Source organism: Sarcophilus harrisii, chromosome 5 (genome assembly GCF_902635505.1).
Source record: "Sarcophilus harrisii chromosome 5, mSarHar1.11, whole genome shotgun sequence".
NCBI classification, from domain to species: Eukaryota; Metazoa; Chordata; class Mammalia; order Dasyuromorphia; family Dasyuridae; genus Sarcophilus; species Sarcophilus harrisii.
The window spans coordinates 59,113,561-59,135,301 of NC_045430.1; the positions used below are offsets into that span (position 1 = coordinate 59,113,561).

General features: G+C 36.2%; 1 protein-coding gene across 3 annotated transcripts in view; it reads left to right on the plus strand.

Annotated features, from left to right (window-relative positions):
* CRACR2A (calcium release activated channel regulator 2A) overlaps positions 1-21,741 on the plus strand; it is a 301,039-nt gene that overhangs the window by 255,781 nt on the left and 23,517 nt on the right. For all 3 annotated transcript variants that reach the window (XM_031939179.1, XM_031939181.1, XM_012550790.3), the window contains 2 exons: positions 15,934-16,240; positions 19,041-19,173. In XM_031939179.1, coding sequence (XP_031795039.1) covers positions 15,934-16,240; positions 19,041-19,173 — 440 coding nt within the window. The remainder of the gene's footprint in view (positions 1-15,933; positions 16,241-19,040; positions 19,174-21,741) is intronic.

The window sequence follows — 21,741 nt, forward strand, 5'->3', positions numbered from 1 at the left end:
GTTTTTCAATGGTAATATATATTTTAAACATAAAGTGCTAAAATTCTAAAGTGATTGCATTTAAGGCCACTATGGAAAAACTTTGATCAAAACAAGCCTTTAAATGGAAAAAAAAAAAACAACAACAACTTGTTTTTGCAATTTTGAATGCATTGGACTGATTGGGATGAGTAATTTTGGAGGAAACAATACCATCAGAGAGCAAGGAATTACACATTTTTATTAAGAATTCATAGGTGGATTTTAGGGATCAGAAGGAAACAGAAAATAAACTCACCCACTAGTTTGTTGGTTTTATGAGTTAAAAGAAAATTCATTGCCACACTCAGCTTCAGTTAGTTGGTTAGTACTAGTTAAATTTCTACTTGGATAACTTACCTTTTTTAAAAATTTATTTTATTATAGCTTTTTATTTACAAAACATATAAGTGGGTAATCTTTCAACATTGACCCTTGCAAAACCTTCTATTCCAAGTTTTCCCCTCCTTCTCTCTCACCCCCTTCCCTAGAAGGCAAGTAATCAAATATATGTTAAATATGTTTAAATATGTATTAAATCCAATATATGTACACATATTTATACAGTTATCTTGCTGGACAAGAAAAATTGGAGCTAGAAAGAAAAAAAACCTGAGAAGGAAAACACAATGAAAGCAAACAATAACAGAGTGAAAATGCTATGTTGTGGTCCATACTCATTTCCCATAGTTCTCTCTCTGGGTGTAGATGGCTCTCTTCATTACTGAACAACTGGAACTGGTTTGAATCATTTAATTGTTGAAGAAAGCCCCGTCCATCATCATAGAGTCTTGTTGCTGTGCTTATTTCACTCAGCATCAATTCATGAAAGTCTCTCCAGGTCTCTCTGAAATCATCCTGTTGGTCATTTCTTACAGAACAATAATATTTGGATAACTTATCAATGGAAAAATAACATGTCTAATTTACTTAGTAAAAAGGTAGGAGGACTTGATGGAGTAAGAGAGGAAGCAGATAAAGTAGGGTAGAGATGCAGGGGTGGGGATGGGGAACTGAGCAAATGCCATCAGAGCTAAACTTTAATGACCAGATCTGTCAACCTCCTCCAAAGGTACTGGTAGGATTTCTGCCCCTACAATTAGCCTTAAATCTTTTAAATAGTATTTTATTTTTTCCTGAGTTACATGTCAAAAAAAATTTTAGTATTCATTTTTACAAGATTTTGAGTTCCAAATTTCTTTCCCTCTGTTTTCTCTTCTGAAGATAGTAGGCATTTGGATATAGTTTATACATGTGCAATTATGTTAAACATGTTTCCACATTAATCACAGTTGAGAAAAGAAACAGATCAAAAGGAGAGAAAAACACAAGAAAGAATAAAGTGAAAAAAGTATGCTTTGATCTGCATTCAGAGTCCATCAAATTTTTAGCTAGTTATGGGTACTATTTTCTTCTGTGAGTGCTTTGTACTTGTCTTGGATCATCATGTTGCTGAGAAGACATGATTCAATCATAGTTGATCATCACACAATGTTCTAGCCTTAAATCTTTTCAAGTCTGATAATTAAAAGAGCCATACTGGGGCCAGAGTGATCCCCAGCTGAATTAGGTTTTGCTCTAGAATAAGATCAGATGTCACCAAATTTAATCACTTGCTCCCCCCCCACACACACACACACACACATACTTTTTTTTTAATTCCTGGCTCAATAGGGAGTTCTTCCTTATCCCAAACTAAGAGGAATTTTTCTAAAGGAGTTCCTCTAGGCACACTCTTTTTGCTATGATTAACTCCCATTATATGTATTTTTAAAAATCTCTTTAGGAAATGTCCTTTCTTAAATTTTCAGGAATCTCTCTCCTGGGCCAAGTAACTTAAATGTCTGGCAATCTCAACTGTGATAGAGATCTGCTCTCTTAAGAATTAAAGGTATTGGGCAAGTAATACACAGAATTTTCCACTCAGCAGTCCTTGCAGTTCTCAACTGGGTTCCCAGAGCCAACCTTAATTATGGTAGATTTTATGAGCTGTTTGGTCTGAAATAATATTTCTTAATTTAGAGCAGAAAATAAGTGGCTGCTGCTGTCAAACCCCATATCTCCCACTCTTCCCTAATTCCTTCTCAGATTGTACTTTCAAATCTGCAAACTTTAATAAATTGGGGGAAAGATCCCCTGAATTGATTTATCTTGATTTTAGCTACATTCAAAAGACAAAGTGATTTTTTAATAAAAGTTTTTTTTTATTATTTAACTTTACTATTAACTTTAAACATAGGTAACACAACAAAAGAAATCCTTTTAGTCAAAATCTTACTACTCCAGCTCTCCTCTCAGCTTTTTGCAAATGAAGCATCTAAAGGCTAATCTTACAAATCAACCTATAAATATTTGAGACAAAAAGACACAAAATACAAACTCAGAATAGTCTTAGTGACCAGAAATTAAAGTTGGGTAAAAATTACTTCTCCTTCTTACTCTGCTTAAGGCAATTTCTTTTTCACTCAGAATAAAAATACTTAATTATTTCCCTTTCTTAAGAAAATCCTTTAATATTCTTTCTTAAGAAAATCCCAAAACTCAATAGCCAGAATTGTAACTATATTCTCATAGCAATGTCTGTTTCCTTTTTGAAACCCTAATGTATGGGACAGTCACCACTACCCCAAAATAATTCAAATAGACATTTCTCAGAGCCAGAGCAGAAAACAGTTTATTTAATTCCTAATTAATTAATTATAATTGCCTCCCTAATAAAGAGAGGCAAAGTACAGACAACAGAGCAGGGTTTTTATACTCCTAAAATAGTTTTACTACCACTTGAGCCCCAGATGTCCCTGACTTAGTATCAAGTCTCACAGTCTCACGGGAATCCACTCCACCCTCAGAGTAGAATAGGGGGACTGTAGATTACAAAGCAGTTTGTGCAAGATTAAACAAAGATACAAACGGGGCAGGGGTTCGTTCCTGGAAGGAACTGTCACCCTAAATTATGACAGGAGTCAGTTTTCTATCTATCCCACTTATTTCTTCCTCTTTTTTGTGTCCATTTGAGAACTTCTCACACCAATCCTGATACAATTCCTCAATTTCTACATTGACCTTGATCTTGGGATTTACCCTGTCTTCCTAATTTATGAGCTCCCACCCCTGATTCTTCAAAATGTTACAGAAGTTATAGGACATGAATCTCCACCACTAATTACCTAGGCAGTCCCTACTCCCAAGGAGCTTACATTCTTTTGGGAGAAAATAAACTCCACCCTTCATTATTCCTTGATGTCCTTATGAGTTTCAGTTTTCTATTTAATTTCATTTGTCCAATTTAATTTTCATAACTGTGGAAAACAAATGCCCATCCATTTATCACAATCCCACTTTTTTTCTTTTTAATAATTTGGTTACCACATCCTTTTTCTAATCCCTCATATTTAGTTAATTTCTTTATATCCTTCCTTATAAAAGTCTATTAACTCCTGCACAGATTTCCTTCCCTGAATTCTCTGCTAATTTCTCTGATACCACTATACAAGGAGTTGAAATTTCCAATTGTAATACATTTCCTCCTCTTTTTGCCTTTAAGCTTTCTAGAATCATTCTATTCTCTCATGCCATTCTGCTAGTGATATCCAACTATTCTGCTATTCCCTTCACTGGTGTAATTTATCCAATAATATTTACTCACCAGAGTAAGAATGACCCAAACCCAGAACTAGATTTCTAACCCTGAATTCATCAGCTACCATCCTTGACTTAATTCAGGTCTTTATTGACCTAAATTCAGTCTTTCTTATTTCATCGAATGTCATGATAAAAGGAATAGCCAATTGGATTGGTGCATAGGTGCCCACTTCATTCCCGGAAAAGTAGGTTTAAGAGAGTTGCTTCCACAATACCACCCCAGGTTTCCTTGAGGGTAGCTCAGTTATATTCCAGACTTGGGTACTTCCCACATCAATCTCTAGATTTTGGAATCTTTCACCCTGCCATGAGATGCAAGCTGATTGATCTCCACATGTAAGAGACTAGAATAATTTCCTCAGGAATGTTATTTTGGGAACAAGAAGAATTCTCTCTTATATTCTTCCATACTCAAAGGGAATGGTACTATCTGAACATGGAGCAACCTGTAGCACACACATAGAAATTGTTTTTTGTTCAGACGCCTTACAGAGTACTTTACCGATTCTACCTAGGCATTGGTGTCTATTACTTGCCTTAAGTCCTTAACTTGATTCCAAATCTTTCTAAGAGATCTATACCCATTACATGTATAACCAACTTCCTCTATGATCTGCATTTTCTAAATGTCTAGCCCTTATAGCAAACTAAACATTATTCCAAATTGGATAAGCAGTTCTATAGTCAGACACTGGATACTTTGGAGTCCATTCACCAGTTGTAGTTTCTTCCCAAACAAATAGGGCCCAAAGTCTTTTAGGGATGGGGCAATGATCTCATCTCTGAAACTACTTCTTGATGAGAATGGACATTGAGGTGGGTCTTCCTACAGGGTCCTATTTGAAGGAGCTTGAACTGATTGAAGATCCAGTGGGTTGTCTCATACCCAGGTCAATACAACTGTCAAGTGCTGGTCATTTGAAAGTGAACTGCTCAAAGTCTAGGGGAAAACAAACCTAAGAGAACTAGAGAGAGAGAGAGAGCAAGTACAAAGAGCAGAGCCCTCATTCTTAGGAGGTGTGCTTGTAATTTATCTGAAGTAAATAGTTAGGCATCATTTTTTTTAGAGACTACATTATAAATAAAAGTGACTTTTCCATTGATGAAATAAAATATTCCATAAGTTATATCCCTCTAAAAAAACTTGAGTACACCAAAATCATCTTCTCTAAACCATACAAAAGATATTTCAGCTTCAGTTTCAATAATCAATAAAATAACAGGTCCCACAGACAGTTTTTAACATTTATATTTTAACATTTATTTCATACAGACATATACATCTAGCAACAGATAGATGACCAGGCCAAATACTCATTTACCTAATTATGAGATGATGACTACATATTTTCAGATAGAAACAGCAAAATATTACATATTTGATCTGTGCTTTTGGCTTCTAATGACCACTTACTCTGATTATAGAAATTTGCCATAAGAGGAAAAAGCAGGGGCCTGATTATCATAACATCAAAACTGATCCTTCAGGGCCTCAATCTGAGAGCACAATTGACAACCAGTCATATGGTAACAATCCCACTTTAGCCAATTCACCTCTGAAATGGTGGGTTAGTAACTTCATAATTCATCAGATAATCACTTCCAAATTCAAAACTCAAGACAATAACAGTTATGATCTCAAGAGATTTCAAATCAATATCAAGTGTCACTAATAAGATTTTAAATCCTAAACTACTTTTTCCATGTGCCTCTAGAGCAAGAAAGGTATAGACTCATATTCATTAAACAATAAGACCACGATGCACTTAATAAATATTGGATAATTTGCTGAATGAGTTTTGAAATAACCACTTTCAAAGAACTTGCAGTCAGAAATCTAACAAACTTCTCTTAGAAATTCCTTGCATTGCTAAGAGGTAGAACCTTTGATACAGCATCACAAATGACTTTGCCTTAAAACAATCACAGACTTGAAAAATAAAAACAGGCATTCAATTATTAACACTGTGTGAATGTAAGCTATTCCTTTAAACAATAGAACCAATTAAAGTTATTTCATTTAACCAGCAAGAGGGGTGGCAGAAGTTGGGGGAGTTAACTCTAGTGAGTGGGTTTGTTTTCTCACCTTCCCAAGCCAACAGATCTTTCCCTTCCCTTTCCCGAAACCATGCCACTTGGTGTTTATCCTAACTGCACTATGCTTTAAGACCCCACTTCTCTTCCTTATAGCTAACTCTTTTAGGGTTCTAATTCCCTTAGCCTGTCAGCTAAGAGCATGCATCAACCTCATGGAGGTATTTCCTTTCTCCTGGCAAATGACAAGTTCCACTGAGGAACTTGCCCTTTCCATCATTAATTATAAAACTCCTTTCTATGCTCTTCCACTCCATTTCATTTTGGGGCCCTAGAACCACATCTTTTGGTACCAGCCAAAACATCCTGCTCCTCTCTGTGTCCTCCAGCATACCTCTCTCTCCAACAACCTGTCACATTAATAATCCTTAACACTTTTAGGTTTCTATATTACAACAATAACCCAAACAACTTAATTAGTAATTTCATAATTTTCATTAAGTGATAGCCAAGTAGACATAACATAGCCTATCACAAGAATGGATAGGAATCTCCTGTAATTTTACAGTCAAGTTTCCAATTTTATCATACATACCATTTGAAAAAAATTTTTTTTAAATCAATACTTTAGCTTGTGAGATTCTAACTGGATATTCCATTCAAATCATTAATTGCTTTTGCAAATCAATTTTTCTTGACCCTTGTTTTTAAAACCACCTTTTTTTATTTAACTTTAAGATTCACCAGATGGGTAATATCTAAATAACTTTGGACCAAATTTCATAAAAGTTATATATATATATGTCCAGCAGAGCTGACTAAATTTAAAAATATAATTTTTTTTACAAATTACCCAATATACAATTTAGCAAGCAACATATTTCATCTAAATTGGAGATTATAAATATGTGATCTCTTTAGGTAAGTTAGCAGAGAACTTTGTTTTAATAACCATGTTTAAAAATTTCAACTCAAATATAGATTTAAATTTCTAGTAGCAATACTACAATATTAATGCACACATATTTCTAAAATCTTATTCCCAAATGCATCAGTTGAAAGTAATTCCGTCATATACCACTGAAATTTAAACACACAGTAATTTAGGTCATATTATGTGGAGAAAACTCCTCTTCCCCCCCTCAAAAACTCCTGGACCACCCAAAATCTCTGAAATGAACTCTGAAATGAATAAGACCCGAGATGGAAACATAGGCCCATGGGAGCAAAATGGCAATGATTCCTATCCCCCCCCCCCTAAGTTTTAGGCTCTTCCCTGTGTGGACTGCAGTCCCCAAGCCATGTGGAGATAGGTCACATCCTTTTACAGTATCCAGAGTCCCTTGAGAAGAGTTTTGGGATTCTGGGGGATTGAGGAACATAGAGACCTATCTAGAGAGAAACTGAGGCTAACTCCCAGAACATAGAGTTTGGGGGCAGCCTACCATTCTTTGGAGAGGCAGGACTGCACATAAATCCACATGCAGCAGCCCTGGTCATTCCCAGTCCCCTCTAGGGAGAGAAGCTTTGAAAGCTTAAGAAAAATTCAGGTTATTTTGCATCATGATGTATGAAACAAGTGCTTTTAAATTCCAAAATGTCCATGTCTTTTACTTTGTAATTCAGCTGAGAAAAACATAGAAGACAAAACATACTCACACCCACACACAAACACAAACTGCTTTTTAAATTCCTAAAGTACTGCATAAGATCTTTCTTCTAGATTGGAAGGCTCCCTAGCATTTACATATGAATTTAACTTTTGACATACCTAGACCTAGGAGGCTTTGAACTTAGGCCAAATAGTACCTCCCCCTAGATCGTGTTCTTTCCATAATGGAGCAACATTATTTTATCTTTTTCTTCTTATTTTTACATTTACACCTAGTGGGCTCATTCCAATTTTCAAATTGTTTCTTAAGTTCATGCTCTAATACTGAATTCAGGAAGAATCCTCTTCCTTACAGGCCAATTATAGAGGGGTTGCCCCCTTTCCTCATTCACCCAAAGGGACTTACTATGTTTTGTCTCTTTCACTGGATCACCATAAGGATCCCAGGACCTCCATTCAGCTTTTCTTGTGGTTATATGTATATACTTGCATGACTATTCCTCTCACCTACTGGCTGGATTTTCTCTCTCTTAGTCTGTTGGAGCTTCTTCTGGTTTCTGCTCTGACGAGTCTTTCTCTTCAGGTTCCTATTTCCCCATAACAGGATCTCCCCTGTCAAGTCCAAAGATCATTGGAACTGCTCCCCCCCAAGAAGTGCCTGCCTTTGGGAGTGATAAGAGAGTCTCCAGTGAGAGAGTACAAATCCTGGATGAGCCCCCAGAAAACCGTGTAGGACAATGATCACTAACCCAAAACAATTCAAATAAGTATTTCTCAGAGCCAGAACAGAAAGCAGTTTATTCAGTTCCTTCAGGAAAAGGGCATCACCTTCATTAGTATCTTAGTTTAATAAAGGGAGACAAAGTACAGACCAAGGTTTTTATACCCTAAAATAACTACTACATCTTGGGCCCCAGCTGTCCCTGATTTAGTATCAAGGCTCACAGACTGTCACGCGGATCCTTTCCACTCTCAAGGTACAAGAACAGAGGGACTATAGATTACAAAGCAATTTGTGCAAGATTAAGTAAAGGCACAAGCAGGGGGTAGGGGGAGAGGGTTCCTAAAACTGTACCCTGTCATAGTTTAATGACAAGGATCAATTTTCTGAAAAGGTCTTAAGTCTATCCCACTTACTAGTCCTGAAAGAAATTTTATTATAATACAGACTAGAGTATATAAATTGAACATCCTAAGTTTACCAAGCAGACCCCAATTATTTTATGTACACAAGTTATCTCTCAATTTATTCCTATAGCCCTGATAAGGAGAACTTTTTCAATCAATAGAACATATTTTGTTGATGTAACCACTCCACTTATAAGAAATACTTAAAACAGACATGGGTCATATAAACTTCCCCAAAGAAAATCTAACTGCTGGTACCAGGGAGAGAGAGTCAAATCACAGCCAGAGTTCTAACTGAAAGTTCTCCCTTGTGGACAAATTTTCCACTTGGGCTCAGAATAATATAGGTGAGTTTTCTGATTAGAATCTGGGTTACAGAGCTCTAGTTTCCTTCAGGATGGGTATCAAACAGACAAATTAAAAGCCCAAGACAGAGTTTCTGGGTAGTTAATAATCAATTTATCAATTAAGCTAGCTGATAATAAATTGAGACTCAATGGTTTCTCTCTATAACCAGAAACATCTAAAGTCTTATATATTTTTGGACAAGGAATGCCCCTAATAGGAAAAATAAACTTTGATTGGTGAACAATTAATGAGGGGGTAGGCATATTAATGAGAAATTGGGTTCAAAGTATTCAGCTCTTCCAGCTTTGATTTTCAGATTCCAGTTCCCTTCAGCAATCTGAATAAAGGAATCCATCCATCTTCACCCAGACCAGTCTGGTTGGTTTTCTACCCTCAGGTGCTGGATTACTTTAAAGCTCAGGGTGAGTACAAGGGCATAGCTCAAAGCTTTGGAGCTGGAATTTACCTAGATTCAGTTCTATTTACATTCTATACAGAAGTAAGGTCTCCTAGTTGGGTGGGGTCCTGCCCAAGACAGAGGAGCATGTTCTGGGAAAATTTAAACAATTTCATCTGTCAGCGAAGTCCTTCAGAGACTGACTGACTGGCCTAGAGAGGCTGGTCATTGAATGAGGAAATAAGGAAAGAAAAACCTGGAACCCAGTTTTATAATTGGTAATTGATATAATAGAAAAAGAATCACTTCTCTCAAAGATCTGTTTTGAACAAAATTCTTTGTGTCCAGTAATGACAATTATTGGTCCAATGCTAACTTTGAGATCTTGGCCAAGTCGCTCTCGGTGAGTTAGAAGTTGTAGAGAAGGCACCAGTCTGCCTGTAAGGCAAGTTTCTGAGGATTTCTCTGTTGTAATGACACCCCACAGATCTATTTCCTATCTCTATATCTAATTAGTCCTATCCCTATTAGTACCCATAAGCAAATAGAATGTTTGAATTTTCCATATGCTTTACTTTTTATAGATTTTTACAACCAAATTGTATCCTAGTTTCAAAGTTTTTAAGAAAGTGCAGATATCTAAGTAGTTATCTAGTCTATCCCTTTGTTTAATAGATGAGGAACCTGAAGCCCAGGGAAATGAAGCCATTTACTAAAGTTCATGTAATTGATATTTACACCAATATCACTTGATTCCTAGGCTAAGACTCATTCCTCCAAAGCATAGGTTCATCTTCTGAGTGCTGACACTTGCAGTGAAGGTACAATCCAACTTTTTCCTAATAGAATTCCTAATTCCTAATAGAATTGTGAATCAGCTATATGACTACACACTGATTTTCCCCCTACATTGTAGATGATCGAAAACCATCTATTACATCAACTAAAGGTTGTCTTTAGTAGTAATGCATATTATATGTCAGGGTAGAAGAAAAAGGAGAGAGAGAGAAAGAGAGAGAGGGGGGGGGGAAGTAGGGAAGGAGGGAAGAAGAGAGAGACAAAGAGAGAACTTATTTCTTTTCTTTCTTAAATATGATATGTTATATAATATACATTTACTATATATTATAGGTATGGCATATATCTCAGATATCCCTCTTTCATTTTCTTCCCTGTCTTGTTACATCCTTTCTCTCCTTCATATTTTTTTCTCTCTCATCCTCTTTCTTTGGTATCCTTGAATCATAGAATGCAGGAATTTTAGAGATCTTCTAAGTCAGCGGCCATTAATCTGAGGTCCACTAATTTTTTTCATAACTGTATTTGAATCTAATTAGTTTTCTTTCTTAATTCTATGTATTTTATTTTATACATTTAAAAAGGATCCATAGGAAGGAGGGAAGAGAAGGCCCTTATTTAGTGCCTACTATGTACCAGGTCGTTTGCTAAATAATTTTTAGCTCTTAACTTACATTTAAGATAGGCCTTTCAGGGGCAGCTAGGAGTTATAGTGGTTAGAACAACAGCCCTGAAGTCAGGAGAACCTGAGTTCAAATCCAGACTCAGACACTTAACACTTCCTAGCTGTGTGACTCTGGGTAAGTCACTTAACCCCAATTGTCTCAGAAAAAAAAGATAGGCCTCTCTAGGATTTCTGAAAGGATTCATGACACAAACAAAAATGTCAAGACTCCCTGCTTTAATCCAAAACCCTAATTTTACAGATGAGAAAACTGAAGGCCAGGGAAGTAAAATCATTTGCTCAAAGTTACCCAGCTGGTTAATGGCAGAGCCAGGGCTACCAAGCTAACATTTATATTGCGCTTTACATTTTTACTTAAGCTATTTACAGATATTATCTCATTTTAATCTCACAACAACTCTGGAAGGCACATGCTGTTATTATCCCTATTTTACAGATGAAGAAATTGAGGCAAATAGAAGTTGTGACTGAGGTCATGTGACACAGCTCATGTCTGAAGATGAATGTGAACTCGGGATTTTCTGACTCCAAGTCGAGCATTCTATCTATTTATATCATTAGGCCACATAATTGCCTTTTTGAGTGTTACATCTACTCACTGAGATTCAAGGGTAGCCTAGAGCAATTATACTCAGTGTTCCTGCCTGTCTTCCTTACTTGTTCCCTCTTATTTTGGAGTCTTATAAAGGGAAGAAACTGAAAGGGAACAGAGAAAAATAAGAAGCAGATTTTAAGCTTGATGCCGAGCATCCCTTTGGCCAATGGACCATTCTCAATCACAAGACTGCCCCTCAAGCCCAGCAGAGCTTCTGTATATAACATGGAATCTTAGTGTTACTAATGTTCCATTCTCAGAACTAACCACCCACTTGGCAGCCTAGAAAATAGCCCCCCTGCCTACTTGCCTGTGGTACACTGTGATTTGTGCCAAGCAGCTGAACATTCTCTGCCTGCATAATGAATTTCAATTCTAGAACTGAAATCTGTTACTTCTCCCTCAAATCAAAATTGAACTTGGCATTGATAGCCTGGTTGGTTAACATTTTCCCACCAGGGCAGGGTAGGAATCCAGGGATTCCACTTTGATCTCTGACTTAATCTTATAGCTCCTCACAAATCCCAAGAAGACTGTTCTTCGTCCTACTGTTATATCTGCTTTCCCCAAGGTTTTGTTTGTGAGATGTAGCCCTGATTTGGTCTTGTTTGTAGCAATAGTCAGCCTGGAACTGCAAGGGTAGTAAAGAAGAGATTCCCCACCCACCTGTTAGGAATGATAGAATCAGAGGAATTAATCACTGCTAAGGACATTGTAAACCATTTGGTCCATGAGTTCTTAACCTCTTTTGGGTCATGGACCCCATTGGCAGTCTGGTGAATCCCATGGACTACTTCTCAGAATGTTGTTGTTCAGTCATTTCATTTGTGTCAATGAATACTGGTTACTGGAGTGGTTTGGCAATTCTTTTCCAGCTCATTTTACACATGAAGAAATGGAAGCAAATGGGCTTAAGTGACTTACTCAGAACCACTCAGTATCTTTCTGAGCCCAGATTGAACTCAGGAACATGAGTCAGGCCTGATATTCATTTAGCTGCCCTTCTCCAAATAATGCTTTCTAAAGTCCATTTTTTAAAAAACTAGATAGAAATACAAAAGAGACCAATAATATTGAAACAATCATCAAGTTAAGTGAAGTGAGTAGAACCAATAAAACATTATACACCATAACAAGATTAGGTGATAATCAACTGTGATGACTCTTTTCAACAATGGGGAGATTCCAATAGACTTGGAATGGAAAGTGACTAAATGTGGATCAAAGGATAGTATTTTCACTTTTGTTGTTGTTGTTTACTTAGTTTTTTTTTTCTCATTTTTTTTCCTTTTTTATCTGATTTTTCTTGTGCAGCATGATAAATGTGGAAATAGGTTTAGAAGAATTGCACAAGGTTTTTCCAGGATAAATAACTAACTTTGCATGTATTTGAAAAATGAAAAGTTATTATTATTTTAAAAAGAAATAGTTATCAAACTAATTTTTTTAAGTGTACAGACCCTATATTACAAATCATTGATTAATATGAATCACTGGTTAAGTAAATCCTTTTTAATTTTTCAAACGAGGAACCTATGACCTAGAGAGACAAAGTGACTTGCCTAAGATGATACACATTATTCAGCATTCATAACTCATATCCCTTGACACCAAACCCTCTGCCCTTTCTATTACATCCTCAAAGTACCTTGCTGGCAAATGACCCTTGCTGGCAAATCACTTAATCTCTGGTACCCCACTCAACTCTTTTAAGACTAAAAGTTTCAGAGGAGTTGTTGTGATGTCCTGATAGAGGCAGTTTTTTACTTGCACAAAACAATACAGGAACTCTTTATCTTTCCCCAAAACCCTCCCCTCATTTTCCCTTCCCAATCCAGGGCAGCAGAAGGCCATGTCCAGGGTCCTGATCCATATCTGGCCATTGGATTACGAGGGCTCTAGAGGAGAAAGTGAAGCTGGTGACATTGCACAGCTCATCTTCACTTAAATCCAAGTCACTTACATGTCATGACATCCCTTCCCTGAGATCATTGTCCTCTTCGAGTGGCTCAGGCTCACATCTTGGATTCCTGACTGTCTCTCACTCCCATATCCAAGATTTATCAATCTCACCTTTGCAACATCCCTGAAATAAGTCCTCTTTTCTCTTGTGACACTGCTACCATTCCATTGCAAGCCCTTAACATCTCACAGCTTGATGTTGCAATAGCTTATTGGTAGGTATATCTACTTCAAGTATCTCCTTGGTCCATTCCATCTTCCATTCAGCCACAAGTGATTTTCCTAAAGCACATATCTAATCATGTTACCTAAAATTCAATTAACTCCAATGGCTTCCTATTACTGATAGGATCAAATACAGAATTCTCTATTTGACTTTCAATGCTCTTGCCCCTTTTCTACTTTTTCAGTCTTCTTCCACTTGACACTTGTCAACACAGAACAAAGTTTTTGATTATTTAGAATAATAATTATTCAGAATTTATTTTTCTCTTTTACCTCATATCACTGTTATTGAATTAGCCTTCTCATTAAAGAAGCCCTGAAAGGTTCTTGTACTATTATTTGTAGTGATATTAGTAATAGTAAGGTCTGCACTAGTATTAGGGTCAATTAAGTGGGTAGAATTCCATACTTTGAAGTCAGGAATACCTGAGTTCAGGTTTTGCTTCACACATATATGAGCTATGTGACTTTGGGCAAACAAAATAGGGATAATAATAGCACCTACCTCCCAAGGCTGAAATGAGGAAATGAATTTGTAAAGTTCTCAGCACACAGTGCTTGACATATAATAAGTGCTTTTTTCCTCCCTTGTTTTCAGTTAATTTTAAGTTATTTTCCAGAATAGTTAGATCAATTCACAGCTCCACCAATAATGTATCAATGTGGCCACCTTTCCACAACATATCCAGCATTGACTATTCCTATCTTGTCATCTTAGCCATTTTACAAAATGTAAGTTGAAAATTCAAGATTGTTTTGATTTACATTTCATTTATTTTCAAGGATCTGGAGCATTTTGTCATATGGTTATTAATACTTTGTAATTCTTTGAAAAATTGTTTGTTCACATCTTTGATATTTATCAATTGGGGATGAATTTTTGTCTTATCTATTTCTGATAGTTGCCTACATGTCCTGGATATCAGCCCTTTAATAGAGATAATTTTCCACTCAACATCTCTTCTTATTCTTGTTACATTAATTTTGTTTCTACAAAAAGTTTTCATTTTGATATAATCAAAATTATCTACTTTTTCTTTTATATTTGCCTTTATTCCTTATTTGTTAATAATTAACCCCATACCTCTAAATATGGAAGGTACTTGATCTGGTTGCCTTCACATTATTTTATGATATGACATATTTAAGATTCAAGTCACATCCATTATACGTTTGTTTTAGTTTGATATAAGATGTTATTCTAAAACTAATTTGTGCCAGGTTGCTTGCCATCTTTTCTAGCAATTCTTGCCAAATAAGTTCTTTCCCCTAAATAATTTATTCTTTAGGTTTATCAAACACTGAACTATTGAGTCTTGTTATTTCTGTTTCTTCCTCATTTTGTCAATTCCATTAAACTGCCTTTCTATTTTTTAAACCAGTACTAAATATTTTTAATAATTACAATTTTTGAATGTCTAGAAGTGCTTATTTCCTCATTACTTCCCTACTTTAAAAAACATTTCCCTTGATTTTATGGCTCTTTCATTTTTCCAAATAAATGTTATTACTTTGTCTATATCTGTAAAATATCCCCTTGATGTTTTAATTGATATAGCATTAAATCTATAAACTAATTTTGGTGTATTGTGATTTTTATTATAATGGCATGGCCCACGTTTGAGTACTGAATATCCCTTCAGTTAAGTAAGTTATTTGTTTAATTCTTTAAGGAGCATTTTGTAATTATATCTCTACAGGTATTGATTGTGTTTAAATTGACTCTCAGATACTTTATGAATTTTGTAATTATTTTTAATCAGACTTCTCTTTGAATTATTCCCTACTGGATTTTGTTATTGCTGTATAGGAATGCTGTTGATTTTTGTCAGTTTGTTTTGTAATCTGCTGTTTTACTGGAGTTGCTCGTCATCAAAGTGATTACAACTAGAAGGGTAGTTCATCTAGTTCTAATGATTTATTTAACAGATAAGGAAACTGAGACCCAGAGAGGCTGACTTGCTCTAAATAAGTCAGTTAATACATAGTGACACCAGGATACTAACCCAACATGCAGCTAGGCTTAGAGGAATTATTTAGAAGATGGATTAGACTTTTTCCTCTTGGCCCCAGGAAGCACAATTAGGATCAGAAATTTGAAGTCACAGAGTCAGATTTTGGCTAAATATCAGGGGAAAATTTTCCTAATAAGTAGAATTATTTAAACATGGAATAAATAGTTTTTTTTTTTTTTAATGTGGTAGTAAATTTCCCATGTCAGGGCTGTTGCAGAAGGGACATACTTTTTATTAAGGATTAAATTAGATAACCTCTGTGGTTTCTTCCATCTCTGATATTCTATAAATTTATAATTCAGTGAGTGCTATTCTCATCTTTTCTTTGCCCCAGTGTGTGTGGGGAGATCAATTAAGCCTACCAATCTCATGTTTGCCAGGCAGTCCCCATATTTCCTTGTACTAATGTATTTATATGTCTGTACTTTTTTCCCTCTCTCTTTCTCTTTCTATTTCCCTGCCCCATCCCTATAGCCAATCAACTGATGAGGAAGATGTGTTCAGTATATCAAGAAGGAGAAGTTCCATTGGTCTGAATGGGACCACAGATGGGGATGCTGGGGCCAGTGGACCATCTGTTCAGGCTCTCCGGAGGATTATATCCATTGAGGAGGATCCCCTGCCTCAGATTCTGGACAGGCACTCTGAGGGACAGCTGAGTCGATGTCCAGAAGAGGAGGAGCACACTGGGCAGCATCAAGAGGAAAAGAACCAGAAAGCCCCATCCTTGGAACCCACATCTCCTCGAGGGCAGCCAGTAGGGAAAGAAACAGGGATCCATGTAAGAGGATATTTTATGTTGCTTATTTTAATACACCACCCATCTTCTGCTTATGCTCCATAGAAGCCATCCTAATTCAAAGGATGCAAAGGACCATACAAGAATTCCACTGAATGCAGCCATGCGTTTGCCATCCTTATGTGCCTCATGAATCATATACCCTCTGGGTTTCCTATAGAGCTTCCTTATATTTCACATTCAAGTGATTATTACTAACAATCTTAGAAAGGCAGTGTCGTATAGCGGCTAGAGAACTGGTTTCAGAATAAAGACTTAAGCTCTGCCTTTGAAATATTCTGATTATAAGACCATGGGAAAGTTCTTTAAACTTGAAACTTTTTTCTTTTTATTTATTTTTATTATAGCTTTTTATTTTTAAAAAAGATAGATAGATAATTTTCAACATTCGTTCTCACAAAACCTTGTTTTCCAAATTTTTTCTCTCCCTTTCCCCCACCTCCTTCCCTAGATGGCAAGTAATACAATACATGTTAAACATGTGCAATTTTTCTATATGTATTTCCACAATTGTCATGCTAAAGCAACAATTGGGAACTGTCAGGGAGACTTGGAAATACTCATTTCCCTTCTCTCAATCTAATCTGTAAAATGAAAAGGTTGTAATAAATGACCTTCAAGTTCTCTTGTGCTCTATACCCTCCGATTCCAAGCACTTGAGGATTGTTGAGAATTTGGCTTGGTAGCAAATAGTGTGGAAGAATTTAAAAATCGGTTATTGAGATTTTTGTTTGAAAGATGATGACAATGAGTGATGGAATAATGCTTGTGGGATGAAAGTTAGTACTTCTGAACTTAGATGAATTAAGATAAAATAGAAGCTGGGGGGATTGAGGTGAGGCCCCCATTGAGGAAGTGTTTTGTCTCCTGTGACTGACCTTGAATTCTTTCTTAAGTATTGATTTCTCCCCAAAAGGCTGATGATTTTTTCTACCATTCAAGTACATTTACTGTCATATTACGGATTTTTTTAATGAGAGGAGTTAATTCCACCAAATCCACTTTTAAGTACATCCAAAAGAGGCTTCTCATTTATTCAGGAAGTATTATACTTGAACTCAGAGGCATAATTACTGAGTGAGTAATCAGCTTTCTGATTAGGATGTGTAGACTAGTAGAAAAAGCCCTGAGTTAACATTCCTTTTTTTCCTCCAAGTCTAGTTTTGCCAATAATTTCCTATATGCCATTTTAGTCACTTTGTTTTCCTACTCTGGGTCTCAGTTTCCCCATGTGAAAAATGTACAGGAAAATCTGTATTCCAGCCCCTTGTTTCTACTGAACCCAAGACTGGATGGGATTAATTTAGAATTGGAGTGACTTACCTAACTTTTCCTATCCTGGCTGTTTGCAAGGAAGATGAAGAATTCTTAATTACGCCATTTAAAAAAATTTTTTGTTATGGGCTCCTTTGGCAATCTGGTAAAGACTATGGATCCCTTGTCAGAAGAATGTCTTTAAATATCTACAAAAATTATATAACATTACAAAAAATAGCATTTATATTAAAACACAATTATCAAATTTTTTTCAGAAATAACTTGATGGACTCCAGATTAAAAAGCTCTGTTCCAAACTAAAACAGGGAACAGTAGAAGAGGGAAGATCTCTAATAATCATAATCATTATTCACATCTATAATGCTTTAAGATTTACAGAACATTTTCCTCATTACAACTCTATGAAGTAGGTAGTATAAGGGTTTTACACCCAATTTCATAAGTGAGGAAATTAAGGGTGTTAGAAGTCACTTACATGACTAGTAATAATAATGATAATAATAACCTGTATATAGTGCTTATTATGTGCAAGGCACTGGGCTAAGTGCTTTATAATTATCTCATTTGATAATAACAACCCTGTTGCTATTATATCCCCATTTTACAGACGAGCAACCTGAACAAATAGGTTCAATGACATGCCCAGGGTCATACAACTGTTAAGTATTGTAAGCTGAATTTGAACTTGAGTCTTCCTAACTCCAGTAATTTGTCTCATTTGATGCTCATATCAAAGCTCATGCTATCATTACCCACTTTATAGATGATAAACTGAGGCAAACACATGTTAAATGACTTGCCTAGGATAATATAATTAATAAGTGTCCTTTTAAACTCAGGTCTTCTTGACTCGAGACCTGATACTGTACCAGCAAGCTGGCCCCTAATAAGGGCTGCATACAGTTCACTGCTTCATTGTTAAGGTGGGAATAGAGATCTCTTGCCCTTTACCTATATTTTCTCAGTCCCGAGTAATATAGATAAGAGCATCTCTTCTTCCTTATCACCCAGCATCCTACAATGAAAAAGCTATCTGTGATATCTGAGGCAGGACTGAACAGTTTCTCTCCCTCCCTTTCTCCCACATTTTAGAGTGTTTTAATATTCTAAAGCCAAAAATAATTCAGTCCTGGAGGCTAGAGCTTGCCATATTAGCAAGCAAGTCCTCCTTTGGCCCCTGTTCTCTCCATGCCCACTTTATGGATTGATGCTGGGATCTAGGAATCCTTATGGAATATCCCCAGGATTTAGAACAAGAAATGACTATTTATCATCTATTCAAAGTTCCTCAATTTAGAGATAATGAAGCTGAAGTCTACAGGAGGTTGTCCCAGGTCACTCTGGGTAATAAGTGGCAGAACAAGGATTCACAGCTTGATTCTCCGACTCTAAATTCAGCCTTCATTCCCTCACACAGATCTGCACATATGGGAAGGCTTGACAGGGTGATGGGTGGGCTAAATGGCTTTCTAAGCAGTGGGCAGACCTATCTACTTCTTCATAGGAAAACAGCTCTTCCAACTCCCCAGATCGACTTTTCAAGATTATATTTGTGGGCAATTCTAGTGTGGGGAAGTCATCATTTATGAGGAGGTTTTGTGAAGACCGATTCTGCCCAAGCACATCCGCTACTGTTGGTGAGTTGCTCCCCATAACAGTTGTTTCACTGCTTGAAATTGTCTTCCTTTTTTAGAGGATGTGACTTCTTTCCCAGCTCAAATTTTCATGATGAAATCTCTTTTTTATATTTATCACATTTCCCTCACCCTAAGTAGAATGTAAATTCCTTGAAGGCAAGAACTATTTCTTTTTTTTGTCATTACCTCCAGTGCTTAGCAAAGTACCGAAGGAGGAGCATGGGACCCTAGGAGGAACCTTTCAGCTGGATTTAGAGTCAGAAAACCAGGACAGATGTGGGGAGTGGTTTGAGTGGAGGTGCTGACAGCCTTGTCTTTTCAGCTTATTAGCTTGATAGGTGGTACATAATGAGTACAGGATGGGTAGGATGAGTTCCTCCATTAAATAATCAAGCATGGAATAATAGAATAAAAAAAAACTTTAGACTTTGGAAGAACCTTGTGGAATATATATTCGAATATTCTCATTTTGTAAACAAGGAAACAGATACTAAGATAAATAATGTACTTAATAGTGGCAGGGTTTGAGCTAAAGTTCAGGTCCCTTTCCATTGTACCATTTTGCCTTATGTTAATTATATAGCAGAATGACCTGGAGCCACTTATCTCTTAGAGATGACAGGAACTTGAAATGGACAAAGGTTTTTCTTCTGAACCCCTCTCAATATTGGAGGTTCCCAAAGTCCTCTGCTTTCATGCTCCCCTCTGACCTTTGGGCAAAAGTCATTTCACCTCTTTATTTGAGAAATAAAGATGTTGGGTTTGATGACTTTCCACGCCTAAATCTCCAACACCAAGAAGGCATTTTTCAGTGCCCAGTTTGGTACACTGAGAGGATGTGGATTCTGTGTATCTGGATTCACATCCTAGCTCTGTCACTGACCACCAATGGGATCTTGTTTGCTCTGTCCTATGATGAAGATTCCAACATCCAGCCTCATGTATTACTTCCAGTGTTTCTAACTTACCTTGCCTTCTTTCATTCTAACACTAATCCCTCCAAAATTTAGGCTTCCTCCTTGTTCTATCCTCACTGGACTTGGAAAACAGTCATTTTTCTCTTTTTAAAGAATTCTCTTTGACCAAGTCCTTTCTCTATTCATCTTCAAGAACTGATTCTCTCAGTTGGTTTGCTCCATCCCCATTATTGCTGAGGGTTGTCTGAAAGTATGGTTCAGAAAGATCTTTTGAATTGAAGTCTGAAAAACACAGATACAGAAAGATCAGAAGTCTTTCAAATTGAAGTCAGAAGATTTGGTTCAACTGAAGCCTCTGTCACTTATTATATCTTTGTGACCTTAAGTATATGATCTATCCTAGCTGGATCTTTGTCTCCTTATCTGTAAAATGATGTCATTGAACTTGATGCATTTGTTTTAATCACTATTGTTTTTCAGTAATGGCAGAGAATCACTTAGGGTAAGCCATGTTTGAAATAGTTGTTTTCTCTCTGTCTTTTAAATGACAATTCAAATTTATATTAAATTTTACATTATAAAGTACTTTCTTTATAACAACCTTGTGTGAAACAAATGGGGCAAATATCATTATCACCCTTTTCCAGATGAAGAAACTAAGGCTCAGAATGATTCCCCCATTGTCACATTGTTCATGAATGTAAGAGCTGGGACTTATGCCCAGACCTCAGTTTTAGACTTAGGACTTTTTCCATACCCACTATTCTTTTTTTCTTTCTCAATAATATTTTATTTTTCCAAATACATGCAGACAGTTTTCAACATTCATTTCTGTAAGACTTTATGCTCCAGATTTTTTCTTCCTCCCCCCCTTTCTGTCCTCAAGACAGTAAGCAATCTGATATTGGTTAAACATATACAATCCCTCTAAATATATTTCCATATTTGTCATGTTGTGCAAGAAAAATCAAACTAAAAGGAGAAAAACACAAGAAAGAAAAAGGAAACAAATAACAAAAATAGGTGAAAATACTATGCTTTGATCCACATTCAATTTCCATAGTTCTCTTTCTAGATGCAGATGGCATTTTCCATCTATTGGAATTATCCTGGATCACCACATTAATGCCCACTATTCTTCACAACAAAATGCTGAAAGTTTCCCTTTACTTAAATTGTATTATGAGATCCACTTTTTCAAGGCTTTCCTGAATGAAACCCACCTTTTCTCTCTAGTCTACCAGTCAAACATCAATTCAACCCTTCCCTCCATGATTACTATCATTGTGACAGTTGTGATAGCATCAAAATTCTACCACTAAATTGTTTAGTCAACCTTCTCTGGTCCCATATTAATCAGTCTGCCTTTTTACCATTACTTAGTAAACTCCTTAACTACTCTCACATTCTGTTCCAGTTACTCTTGAGTTCTCGATTTAGATTTATGTTATTGAGTGATTATTTGGCCAATTGGATGAATAAAAAGGAAAAACCCATTGGATTTTTCACCAGAGAATCTTCTGGAGCACCTGCAGTGTAGAATGTATTTCTATACTCTATAAAGAATATAGAGTATTCTATACTCTAATGGGCTTAGAAATTGTGGTCCAGTTTCTAAAATAAGTTCCAAATGTGGGAACAAAACTCTATA